Source organism: Thalassophryne amazonica, chromosome 4 (assembly GCF_902500255.1).
Source record: "Thalassophryne amazonica chromosome 4, fThaAma1.1, whole genome shotgun sequence".
NCBI classification, from domain to species: Eukaryota; Metazoa; Chordata; class Actinopteri; order Batrachoidiformes; family Batrachoididae; genus Thalassophryne; species Thalassophryne amazonica.
In genome coordinates, this window is record NC_047106.1 from 81,171,480 (window position 1) to 81,184,811 (window position 13,332).

The window sequence follows — 13,332 nt, forward strand, 5'->3', positions numbered from 1 at the left end:
TGGGTATGTGATTTTGGTGAAACAGGCTCTAGGGCTTAAGGCAGAGGTCTCAAACTGGTTCCAGAAAGGGCCGAGAGGGGTTAACTGATTAACTGATTTCACCTGCTCAAAGTGATGTTAATCAGCGAAATCACCTGCTGAAGTGGGTGGTTGCACAGAAAACCTGCACCCTGTCGGCCCTTTCTGGAACCGGTTTGAGACCTCTGGCTTAAGGGGTTAAGATGTGCCAGTTTAAAATGGTTCCTGCTGAAACCCCCATCCTCCAAATGGTTTGTGGTGACACTCCCACACTCCACCCGGGGATCAGTCTCTTCCCACAAACAGCGTAAATTCTAACGGGAAAATGGTGTACTGTTTTGTTTTCGGCTGCAATCATGAAGCAGTCGCGAAAACTACAGTTTTTTTTGGTTCCCAGTGGAGAAGAGAAGATGAGGCGAATGGGAGAGGTCGTGTCGGTAAGTGTGAGGCTACACACTTAGCCAGAGTAGCTGCGTTCTCTCGCCTGCACAAGTGCCTTGACATGTTTGAGCTCCAGGTCATAAACAAACCACAACACCTGTCCACTTTCCACCGCATTGACACTTTTTCTTTGCATTTTTACTTTGTTTGCATTTAATTTGCCAAAAACATCTGAGAAAGTGCTGTGTTTCTTTACCCCTTTAGCACCCACCCTCAAATGAGATTACGCTATTCAATTGTTCCCATATTTTCAGAAGGAAATGTATGATAAAACAAATAGTCAGATCAAAACTGTTTCATATGGTATTATAGTTCAGGAGATTGACATTTTCTTACTCAGGAAGTAGTTCTGTCCCAGAGGCAGTGAGTAATCTGGCACCACCAGTCCATCGGCAGCCTGCAGGAACCTCCGGGTAGTGCCATTTACAATGGAGGAATGAAGGAAACCGTCTTCATTTACACGCCACAGCACTGGAGCCCCGTTTGCATCCACCACCACCCTGAGAGGAGAGAGGAGTGAAGGAACGAGGGAGAAGGTTTAAAGAACATGGGAGAATCTGAATCCTGGTGGCATGTTGTTCAATAAGGTGGTTAAAACCACAGCCTTCAACAATATGTAACACATGTATACACTGAGACCTTCGTGTTTTTATTCCTGTCTGAAATCAAACTGAAACAGAACTCATACAATAAGCTCATCTTAAGCAAACTTCTCAATGCAAACAGCTGAACACGGTATCACTCTACAGTCAGTCACCCATGCTTCAGTCTGAAGGTGTTAGTGATTCTGGTTTGCTCAAAAGCACTTTGTCAGAGCTTTGAACCCATGTTTGTTGCTCTTCCAGGTCGCTCTTCCTCATGATCCGGCTGCTGAATCTGTGGGGAGAAGCAGTTTTTTCAAATCCTCCACACAGACTTGCTGTGATGGACAATCCCGTAAAGCTGCTGTCAGGAGGACACTCTCAGCACCACACAGCATCTATAATCATGTGAGCAGAGCAGCCCACTTCTGTTGTCTGTGGAAATAGAAGCAACAGAAGAATGACACAAGCCATACTTCCTGACTGTTGAGCTCCAGACTGTAGCCACATTGAACCAGGTCGTGACACCGCAAATCCTCATCAAAGAGGAACAACAGCCCAGAATGAACTCATTTAGGAGAATTCTGAAGAACAGACTGAATGAGATCCATGAAATAGTTCTGTGATGTTTGTACACGCTTGTGACCGTCCAAAAAAATTACACCAGGTAATTTTTTTTTCAACAGCATACAATCTCTGAGTCAGATTTTTGTACGTATTATGTTGTGTTGTTTGGTGTCATGTCAGCATGGTGGCTTCATGGTTAGCACTGTTGCCTCACAGCGAGAAGGTCATGGGTTCAATTCCCACCTGTGGCTTTTCTGTGTGGAGTTTGCATGTTCTCCCCACGTTTGCGTGGGTTTCCTCCAGGTGCTCCGGTTTCCTCTCACATCCAAAGACATGCGGGTTAGGTGGACTGGAATCTTTAAATTGTCCATAGGTGTGCGAGTGGGTGTGAATGTGTTTGTTTGTCTGTTTGTGGCCCTGTGACAGACTGGCGTCCTGTCCTGGGTGTACCCCACCTCGCGCTCTATGACTGCTGGGATAGGCTCCAACCCCCCGCAACCCTTCATTGGACTAAGCTCATGTTGTTCCCAGCATGCGGTGCCCTCCAAAAGTATTGGAACACTTGGTATTTCACATATTTTCATTTGTTTATGCCATTTCAAATACCAAAAATAAAAATTTGAAAACATATCTCTACAACCTGATATAAATTAATTAAAATACAAAAGCCAAGATGATTGGTTGCATAAGAAATGGAATGCTTTGGTATAATATCTGTAAATAAGCTATTTTATTGCCAGTTTTCTTCAGAGAAGTCAGGGGATGGATACATGAACATTTCCAAGTTCCCTGGCAGAAGTTTTGTTTTGTTTCATTTTGTTTTGTTTGTTTGTTTGGTTTTTTTGGGGGGGGTTTTTTGTTTGTTTGTTTTTTTTGCTGTTTTTCAGAGAATATGAATGATAACACAAAACTTTTCACTCATGGTTAGTGGTTATGTGAAGCCATTCATTGTCAAACAAATGAGTTTACTCTTTAAATCATAATGACAACAGAAACTACCCAAATGCTGCTGGTGATCACCTTAGTAATTTCTCTTTTTTCCTGTTAACTTACTGCTAATGAATTATACCTTGGGTGTAGTTTATTCCGGCCAACTGATTCTGCTCTTTTTCTCTCTGTCCGAGATACAGATGATGTCGCATAGGATTGCAGGACTGACGGATCCAAACCGCAAGGGGCCGGACTGATCGTGAGATACAAGGCCTGAAGCAGGTGTTGCATGCTGCATGCTGCATGCTTCAGTCTGCGTTTGAAAGTAACCCTGTCAGGGGCACAAGCCCACTGACTGCATGAGGAATGCTGGATAACCCCTGCCTGTGGTGCTAACGCCTCCGTGGACTTCTCATTTTCTTTATATTATTATGTTGTTTATTTCCTGTTTTCTGTTTCCTCAGCTGTGTAAAACTTTGCAAAACCTTGTAATTGTTAGAATGGCCCAAGCAGTGGGTCACCCCTTTGTGTCTGGTCTACTTGAAGTTTCTTCCTCTAAATCATCAGAGGGAGTTTTTCTTTACCACTGCTACCTGTGTGCTTGCTCTAGGCAGTTGATAAGGTTAGACCTTACCTGTGTGAAGCGCCTTGAGGCAGCTTTTTTGTAATTTGGCGCTGTATAAACAAAATAAATTGAATTACTGGAGTTCACTTAATTGTTGATTTAAAAAGTTGCTCTCTCTGAAACTTGGCTTTGTGATGACAAAGGAGTAGACTTTGAAATTGAAGGATATAATCTGTATCATACAAACCATCCAGGAAAGATAAGGCGTGGTGTTGTATGTTGATAGTAAATCGAAATGCAAAGAAGTTGAACCAATATCTATTATTATGATAGAAAGTGTGGGAGTTGAAATTGAGATGTTGAAAGGCAGGAATAGGATTGCTACATGTATTTACAGAGCACAATGCTCAAATGTGACCACTTTTCGGGACAATTTGGAAAGTTTACTAGATATAAAAAATAACCAGAAGATTCTTTTAACTGGTGGTGATTTTAACATAGATTTTTTTTCAACCCATTCAAATGCAGGGTTATTTCTGATTTCTTATATACAAAAAAAAATTACACAGCTGTAGGGAAAATGTTTATGGACATTGTGGACAAGCTGGTATTTCATCAGTGCATTCGAGGATCAACCCATTGTAGCAGTAACACCCAAGATTCTGGAACTCATTCACTGTACAAAGAGGGTCTACTACTCTGTCTAGATTAACAAAACCAAACATAATTCAAATTTCTTGTTTGTCACTGTGGCTACACTTTAAAATATGAACCACTGTCTCAATAAGAAAAAGTAATGTAACAATTTACATAGATTTTTTAAAAGTTATTTCAACTTAACTAAAGTTATTTCAACTTAACTAGAGAAGTCTTGTGGCCTTACGCGTAGCCAAGGGTGGGCCTGGATGGGCCTGGGCCCGCCCACTTGTCAGCCAGGCCCGCCCCATCCAATGAGAAGGCTGAGTCGACACTCGACAGTCACCTGTTGTTGCCTCATTGTATTCCTATGATATGGTATTGCATTAACACTGAGCAACAATTAATACATTTTGTCAAAAAAATCTGGTTCATCTTCTGTGATTTTTATTAATTCATTTTCAGAGTACAGTGGTCCCTCAGTATAACACAGTTCACCTTTCGAGGCCTCGCAGTTTCGCGGATTTTTTTAGTGCAATTTTGCATGCTTTTTTTAAACGGCGCATTGTGTTCTGCGTCCTTATCAGGCGGGCCGTTTGCGGCACCGGTCAGCATCACCGCGATTGCTCTCACTGTCTCAGACGCGCTTTCTGATGGCTCAGTAAATGCAGCAGCGGGCCACACCGCCCTCCTGTCTGCTGTGCGGAATTACGCCAAATCTGGCAACAGGTCCAGAGACTACGTTCGCTGTTTTGATCCGGCTGTTGACCACAGCCGCAGAGCTCCATGGCCACCAAGAGAGGACTTGGATTCTTTGTGGGTCCCGCATCCGTACCTCCGGAGGCAGTGAGCGAAGGGAGAGCACGCGCATTGTGTTCTGCTTGTGTCTGTTTATAATCTTCTCGCACAGAAGAAAAAAGAGAGTGTTTACACAAGAGAGCAAAGTGAGAAAATGTTAATGCCTGTTTGAGAAAAGTATGTAGTGAGGGGTTTTACAGCCTTAAAACATCTATAATACGTAATTGCAAAGAATAGCGCTGACTACTTTGTGGATTTCGTTTATCACGGGTTATTTTTGAACGTAACTCCTGCTTTAAATGAGGGAGCACATTTTTCCTCAAATAAATAGTCTTCTGTGGGCCTTCATCACAATGCCAATAACAACATTAAGGTGGTTCAAAAAAATAAAAGTTGGAAATTCATTACTCTCACCCCTTCATTTTATGATGCTTTGGGGAAAAAGAAAGCCTGCCAAATATTTTTGTCATACATTAATATTTAGAGGTAGCACATCATAGCTGAAGGTTGTAAATATATCAATTATCGCTGCCCGAGTGCCCGTGCAATAGGTTATCCATTATCCAATATCTAATCACATCACTTATAAAGAGGATAGAAGTTAACCACCTGAGTGTAACTAAAGTATAATTTTATATTCATTTTAAAACTATACCTGGGTTTAAATATTTCTCACAAACAACATACTTTCAAAAATGTTAGTTTAGGCTACAAGCTGAAAATTTTGCTTCAATTCACAGCTTCTTTTCTTTCAGATCCTTGGTGATGGTGAATCTAACATGAGATAAATGTAAAAAGAGACACTTGCTGACTTAACATGCTTAACCATTAACTGGAAACGTCAGTAAAACATGTCAGCTACTAGAAGTAGAACATTTGTATACCTTATTGGTTCCACCAACTGAAATAAAGAGAAACAAATTGCCCTCAAATGGGCAAATACTCAAGGTATTTTTCTTCAAACACACTGATTTGAAGAAAACTGTCCATGATGCTGCTGTGACCTCTATAGACATGGCAATTCCTTTTTGGGAGAGAGCTAGAATCCCACTGAGGGCAAAGCAGCATCTGATCACAAAGTTAGAAAAGGTGTTCGGAAAATGGAAAACATTGAAAAAGACTAAGAATCGCAATACAGACAAGCAGAAGAAAGATGAAACAGTGTTTTGTGAATCTTTGGAGGACTTGTTTGACATGGCACATCAGGATGTCCTAACAATGATAAAGTTTGAAGATGACAGACAGTTCCTACTTGCTCAGCGAGAGAAAGGTAGAGGATGCATGACAGGCATAGATAAAATACAAACTGCCAAAGAACAAAGAGCAGAAAAAAGGAAAGCTGCAGAAGCAAAATACAAAGAGAAACTGGACGAGCCTGGACCATCTAATGTCTCACTACCTGACACTGTCTCCAGCCAGAGTGAAGAGAACACAGAAAGTCCAGATGAAGAATTTGTTATGCCAGTGCCACAAAAAGCCAGTAAAATTAAAGCTGTTGTAACACCAGGACTTGCAGCAGCATTGGATAGGACCAAAACAACAGACAGAAGTGCCACCTATATTCTGACTGAAACGGCAGCAAGTCTTGGTCATGATGCAAGCAACTTAAATATCATTATCATGTAAAGGATGTTCTCTTATGTTACACAGCTGTATAATTGGTTCTTGTGCTGATTCATACCTTTTTGAATATTAAGTACTGCAAGGCATAAAGAATATTATTGTTTGGAGCTAGATCAAAATATATGTGGAAATATATAAAGCATAGACTTATTTAAATTTATCAATAATGAAACAGTATTTCATCAATAAAATGAAAATGCAATGTTTGATTGTTACAAAATCTTCGCTACCCCAGTATGTAGGTATTGTAGGAGCATGATACATGTACGAGAAGAACTGCATCTCACAATTCATGTTTTAGTGTTAACTATTTTATGGGATACGAAAAGATTTGATTTTCCAATGTATTGCCATAATTTCTGTCCTGACATATCAATATTAAACTGACAGAAATAATTTGGAAATATCTGTAAATGACCATACTATATGACAAAGTTATTGCGAGCAAAATCTTTAAGGGCTGTGTGCTACCAGTAAAAATTATTAGAGATTTATGAAATTGTACATGATGTGTTTTTATGTTAGGTACAACAAATTTAGAGGGTGAGACTTGAAGTTTTTTGAAAATTTTTTTTTACCATTTTTATGGACCACCCTAAACAACATGCACTGTCGAACGGCTGTTTTCTATTGTTACAGTTTTTACTGATTGCTTTGACGCAGTAGTCGACTCAAAATCCACATTTCTCAAAACAGTTAATGCAGAGGCCTAAACAGTGGCACCAAAGGTCAAAATGACACATTTTGCTCGCAAAAGGCTCAAACTCTGCTAAAACATTTAAAATATGGACCAAAAGCAAATTTTGGGTGGGGGAAGTGTGTCAAACCAATGACAATGGGTTAACTCATTTGCAAGAGGTGTTTTTTGCTCTGCTGAGAGAGTGATGATGAAGACTGAGAGGTTACCAGTTTCTTCAAACAGGTCAAAGCAATCAATAAAAACTGTAATCGGATAAAAACGTCCACTAGAACATCCACGTTGACTCACAGACTGAATGCACTCTCCATGCTTTCCCTTGAAAGAGAACTGACTGAATCGTTGGACTATGATGACGTGATAAAGAGTTCAACAAAAAACCCTGTCATCTCCTGCTGTAGCATTAAAAGGAATCATCAAATGTAAGTGTGAGACCATTAATTACTTTTTTCTTCTAAATAGGACTAATTGTTAATATTATATTGCAACTGCCATGAATCATGTTGGTGTCCGTTCTGATGGTTTTTAATTTGGCCGCCGAGCCATCGTTTCCATTGTTTATCAATTTCATAATTTGGCCGCTGAGCCAATCTGTTTTCATGTTGCGGATATATTTTGAATTTTTATTTTAAAGGACTTTACATGACTAAGCGTTGCGTTGCTGCTTGCATTGTCCATGGGGTGCTTGTGTCTGACACTTTGCGTCTGTGTAACTGTGCACACAGCATCTGTGCAGCTGGCTGAGATGTGTTCATCATTAAACTTGGAATTCATTTTTGAAACAATGCCTTATTTAAATACCTATTGATGTTTTGGGTTTAAGCCGAACCAAGTAGGCTACCAGACTTGCACTGAATGTGTGTGTGTGTGTGTGTGTGTGTGTGTGTGTGTGTGTGTGTGTGTGTGTGTGTGTGTGTGGTGTGTGTGTGTGTGTGTGTGTGTGTGTGTGTGTGTGTGTGTGTGTGTGTGTGTGTGTGTGTGTGTGTGTGTGTGTGGCACTGCACTGCAGCTTGCATTATCCATGAAAAGTACTTGTGTCTGACATGTCGCGTCTGTGTGCTCACTTTGCCAGTGCTGTAGGCTAAGTCATAACGTTGCTTGCGATGTCCAAACGAGGCATACTTTTTCAAACAGTGTATTATAATACCTACACCTTACCTACAACCCCAAAGGTTGGGCCCATCTGATTTTTTCTGGGCCCACCCATTTTATGATTTCTGCCTATGCCCCTGCTTGTGGCATTAACTCAGTTGAAAGTTGAAATAACTAATTTAAAATAACTTTTAAAAAAAATCTATGCAAATTGTTACATCAGATTTTCTCGTTGAGACAACAGTTTCTTTTTAAAGTGTATGTTTATTCAAGGGCTACCACCTGTAAGTCACTCACTATTTACTGCTCAAGAATATTTAGATTATTTAGAAGAGACAATAAAGGCTATTCAGTCAAAAATACCCCAGCATGCTCTAGTCTTGCAATCAGATCCTGTTACTGATGTAGGCACCATCTATGCTAGGAAGCTCATGAGCTCTGCTAAAAGCATGACTTGACTTTTTGATCCAATACGGAGTAAACTGTTTAAGGACCTGTGGGCTACACTTGGGCTCACTATGCTGAAAATATTAACCTGTCATTAATGTCAGGTTCTGTTCCTACAAGTTTGAAATCTGCAGTGATCAAACCTATTGTGAATAAACCAAACTTAGAACCATGTTCATTGAAAATTAAGACAAAAAATGACAGACCGACTAGGAGAAGAAAGTTTGACCATATTACTCCAATTCTGGCCTCACTTCACTGGCTTCCTTTCTGTGCGAGGTCAGAATAAAATCCTCCGTGGATGAGCACCTCCCTATCTGATCTACGTACTGGCCTGTGTTCTGCATTCTCAGGAGGCAAGATTACTGTCTGTTCCAAAAGTTAAAGAGAAGTCAGCAAGCAACAAAGCCTTTTCTTATGCTGCAACTGTTCTGTGGAGTCATTCTTTGGACTCATTCAAATCCAGATTAAAGACACATCTGTTCTCCATTTCATATGACTAAATATGTTAGTGTTGTACTGAACAATTTTTTCACCATCTTAATTCTTTTTTCTTTCTTTTTTTTTTTTTTTGAGAAGTAGTTCTGTGAGTTGTTTGTTCTGGCTAATTGATTCTGTTTGAGGTGCGGTAGTGTCTTCACCGTTGGCTGCGGTGGAGCAGAGCACCCATCTAGTCCTCTGTGTGGGCATGTGGGTTGACTGAACTTGCAGGATGAAGATATCTACTATTTGAGGAAAAACTGTGTATAACATTGGACTATGACCTTATTATAATCAGATCCTTTTTCTGTGTTGCATGTTTAACAATCCTTTGTTGGACTTTGTTTACTTGATCTTTGTTATTGTTAGTATGACCTAAGCAGTTGGTCACCACTCTGAGTCTGGTCTGCTTGAGCTTTTTTCCTCAAAAACACCAGAGGGAGTTTTTCCTTACCACTGGGGCAGGGGTGATGGCCAAATGTTTAGTGCACTTGGTTTCAGTGCATAAGGCTTCCGGTTCAAACCTCCCCCCTGTCACATGTCTCCATGTAATGTGGAGTTACGTCCAGAAGGGAATTCGGCATAAAACTTGTGCCAATTCAGCATGCAGATCCACCTCAGCTCTGCTATGGTGACCCCGAGTGAAAACAAGGCAGCAGCCAAAGGAGCTTCCTTTACTGTTGCCTATGTGCATGCTCTAGGGAGTTGGCAAGGTTCGACCTGTGAAGGTCCTTGGAGTGACGTCTGATGTGTTTTGACACTATATAAATGAATTGAATTGTTTGTTAATAAAAGCTTAAAAGATGGAAGGTGACCTGCGATACTGGGCCACTGGCAACCTCCTCCAATCTGGAGGGGACCCACAGCATACCAATAAGGATCCAGGGACATAGACATTAGGTACTACAGGACTCTGTTGATCCACAAATGACTGGTGTGGACCAAGGCCTTGGTTGGCCCTAAATGGATGAAGACAGAGTTTGTGTATAAAAATGTTCATTCATGTTCATTCCTGCAATTACAAACAAGCACAGTCTGACATTTCTGATGTCCGCCAATCCAGATCCAGATCACCTCCAAAATTCAGTGGATGTTGATGTGGATGCATAGATTTGGTGCACCACATGTGACTGAATTCACATTTATAAACAGCCAAACAATCAAGCTATGAATGATATGCTTCCTCCACCCATGTGTGGCGCCACACTAAGAAACAAAAAGGCATCTAAATAAATACTCATGTGTTGAAATTGCACTTTTCTTCCATTCTGATTACATAGATTGATACATTTATACACTTACAGCCTGACTTAGTAAAGGTTTAAAATGTGCACAAAAGCCATTCCACTTGCAAATAAACCTGCATGTTGGTTTATCGGCCTGTCACATCTTGATGATTTAGCCAGTGCATGCCGACTTATGAAAAAGTTGGTGAATACCCTGGCTATATTGAAGAAGTTATGCAGCTGTTACACCATGATGATTTAGCCAGTGTATGCCGACAGCCCTGTTTCCACTGAACGGTCCAGGTCTGTGTGGTACAGCTCTGAATGGTTAAGTCTGGCTTGGCATGCATTTCCAACGCTAGCAGTACCTTTTGTTTGGCAGGCAAAAGCTTGTAGATGTTGACATACAAGTCATCGAGCATGTACATAGTCAAGCAGCCTCGCCCCTTCCACATGGAGGCCAAACAGAGGCCAAACAGAGTAACGTTTTTTTAAATTGTATTTTAATTTTGTCTTGGTTGATCATGGGATTTATTGTCATTGCATGCAGAATGCTGAAGAATTGACTGATGCCTGTGGTGAATACTGATGTGAATGAATGAGTTGCTGTGACACTTTCAACTTTTAAAAATATAACGCAATGCTAAAATACCTTTGGCCATATGAGCATAAACATAGGAAACAGAATGTGACATTTGACCTCTTAAAATAGGTCAAGGTTAGTCATCTTTGAACTTGTCCATGTTGGATAAAGCAGAAGGAACTAATGTGCAGCTGAATGTTTCCACACGGACATGTATTGTGGCACTGGCCCGGCAGGTGTGTCTAATAAAGGTTATGCACGAGCAGACCAGGTTGTTGTATGTCTGAAACCCCTAACGTTAAACAAGGTAACAATTAACGTAATATGGTGTCAGAAGTACAAGGACAAAAATAAGTGAGCATGAGGCGGCACAAAGATGGAGCAGAGACGGGGGAGCTGCCGTGCCTCAGTTAGCAGCACCAGGCAATTTTGACTTCAGTAAAGTTACAGAGTGGCCAAGATGGCTGAAGCGGTTTGAGTGCTACAGGATAGCTTTGAGTGTAGACAAGTGGTCACAAGAGTTCCAGGTGAACAGTTTCATGTATGCAGCCGGTGACCATGCAGAGGATATCCTGAATGTCCTGCCCCTGACTGACACCCTGAAAAAGTCATACGACTCAGTGACAGCAGCCTTTACAGCGCACTGTCAGCAAGAGGAATGTCATCTTTGAAAGCGCGTTTCAACCGGAGAAGCTAGGAACCGGGAGCGAGCGTGGAGTCGTTCATAACAGCTGAACACACGTTAGCGGAACATTGTGAGTTTGGTACTCTGAGAGACCAGTGGATACAAGACCGTGTAGTTGTGGGCATAAGAGATGCTAAACTGTCTAAGAGTCTACAGTTAGATGCTGATTTAACATTGGAAAAAGCTGTAACTCGTGTGAGACAAAGTGAAGCAGTGAAAAGACAGAAACCTGTCCTCAGAGGGGTGGAACATCAACCAGTACAAAGGGAGGCAATTCACAAAAAGCACATGAAGACATTTAAAGCCACAAAAGACAAAACAGGCACTAAAGCATGGGAGTCCACTAGATGTGGACAATTAAAGAAACACTCAAGGAACGAGTGCCCAGCACGTGATGCAGAATGCAAGAGATATCACAAAAAGGGACATTTTGCAAAGAAGCGCAAGTCTGCAGGTGGTGTTCATAACATCACAGGGTGCCATGACCAGAGTGGAGATGAAGAGAATTTTGCATTCATGGGTGAAATGAACTCCGAAGAGGAGGATGAATGGATTGAGGCAGTGCACTTGAATGAGGAAAAAACTGTGTTCAAGCTGGACACAGGTGCAAGCGTGACTGCAATCCCAAGCAGTATTTACTCCCTTGGGAAACATGGGACACTGCAGCCAGCAGGCAAAGTACTGTACGGCCCAGGTAAACACAAACTGGACATCATAGGATGATTTAAAGGTAAACTGTGCATTGACCAAAAGACAACTGACCAGTATGTGTATGTTGTTAAAGGTCTGTACAAACCACTACTGGGCCTACCTGCAATCAAAGTACTTCAGCTAATAAACCGTGTTAATTCAGTGCAAGCCCAGCCAGAGGACTTTAAAGCTCTGTATCCTACTGTATTTGAGGGACTAGGAAAATTAAACCGGTCCTACACAATTGAGCTGGAACCTGGAGCTGTCCCATACGCCCTGTCTACTCCATACAGGGTGCTCCTGCCGTTACGAGACAAAGTAAAAGTGGAGCTTGAACGCAGGGAGGGCATGGGAGTGATTTCCAAAGTGACACAACCCACACCCTGGTGCACAGGTATGGTTGTGACTCCAAAATCACGACCAGGAAAAATAAGACTCATTGTAGATCTAACTCATCTGAATGAGTGGGTGCAGCGAGAAAGACACATTCTATCAGCGGTAGACCACACACTTGCCACGCTGGCCGGAGGGAAGGTGTTTACAAAGCTTGATGCCACCTCTGGCTTCTGGCAGATCCTGTTGGCAGAAGAGAGCCGACTCCTTCCAATGTTTATCACCCCGTTTGGCCGATATGCATTCAATTGTCTGCCACTCGGGATCTCATCAGCCCCAGAGCACTTCCAATGTCGCAGGTCACAGATGTTGAAGGACTGTGAGGGGGTTGTCTGTCATGCTGATGACATAGTCATCTTTGGAGAAGACGTCCAACAGCACAATGAAAGACTACACAAAGTCCTGCAGAGGATCAAACAGGAGGGACTGACACTAAATGAGAAATGTGAGTTCTCAAAAGGCAGCATAATGTTTGTGGGTCATTGTGTCACAGCAAATGGTGTGTCCCCAGATCCCAATAAGGTCAGGGCCATTACAGAGATGCCTGAACAAAAAGACACAGAAGGTGTGAGGAGAGTTTTGGGCATGGCCCACTATTTAGGAAAGTTCCTGCTCCATCTCGCATCATACACAAGACCACTAAAGGACTTGCTCAGCGAAAAGAATGAGTGGTGCTGGGGAGCACCACAGCAAGACGGTTTTCAGAAATTAAAGACTGAACTGACTTCACCATGCATTCTTGCACCCTACTCACTGACAGCAGAGACATGTGTGGCAGCCAATGCCTCATCTTATGGGCTCTGAGCTGTTCTCACACAGGAGCAAACAGCTGGGACATGGAGACCAGTCATGTTCATCTCGAGAGGTCTGATCGAAGCAG

The 13,332-nt window shown here is 41.8% G+C and overlaps 1 protein-coding gene across 1 annotated transcript in view; it reads right to left on the reverse strand.

Moving 5' to 3' along the window:
• dner (delta/notch-like EGF repeat containing) overlaps positions 1–13,332 on the reverse strand; it is a 260,493-nt gene that overhangs the window by 103,591 nt on the left and 143,570 nt on the right. The window contains exon 4 of the mRNA XM_034168150.1: positions 796–959. Within this exon, the coding sequence (XP_034024041.1) occupies positions 796–959 (164 nt within the window). The remainder of the gene's footprint in view (positions 1–795; positions 960–13,332) is intronic.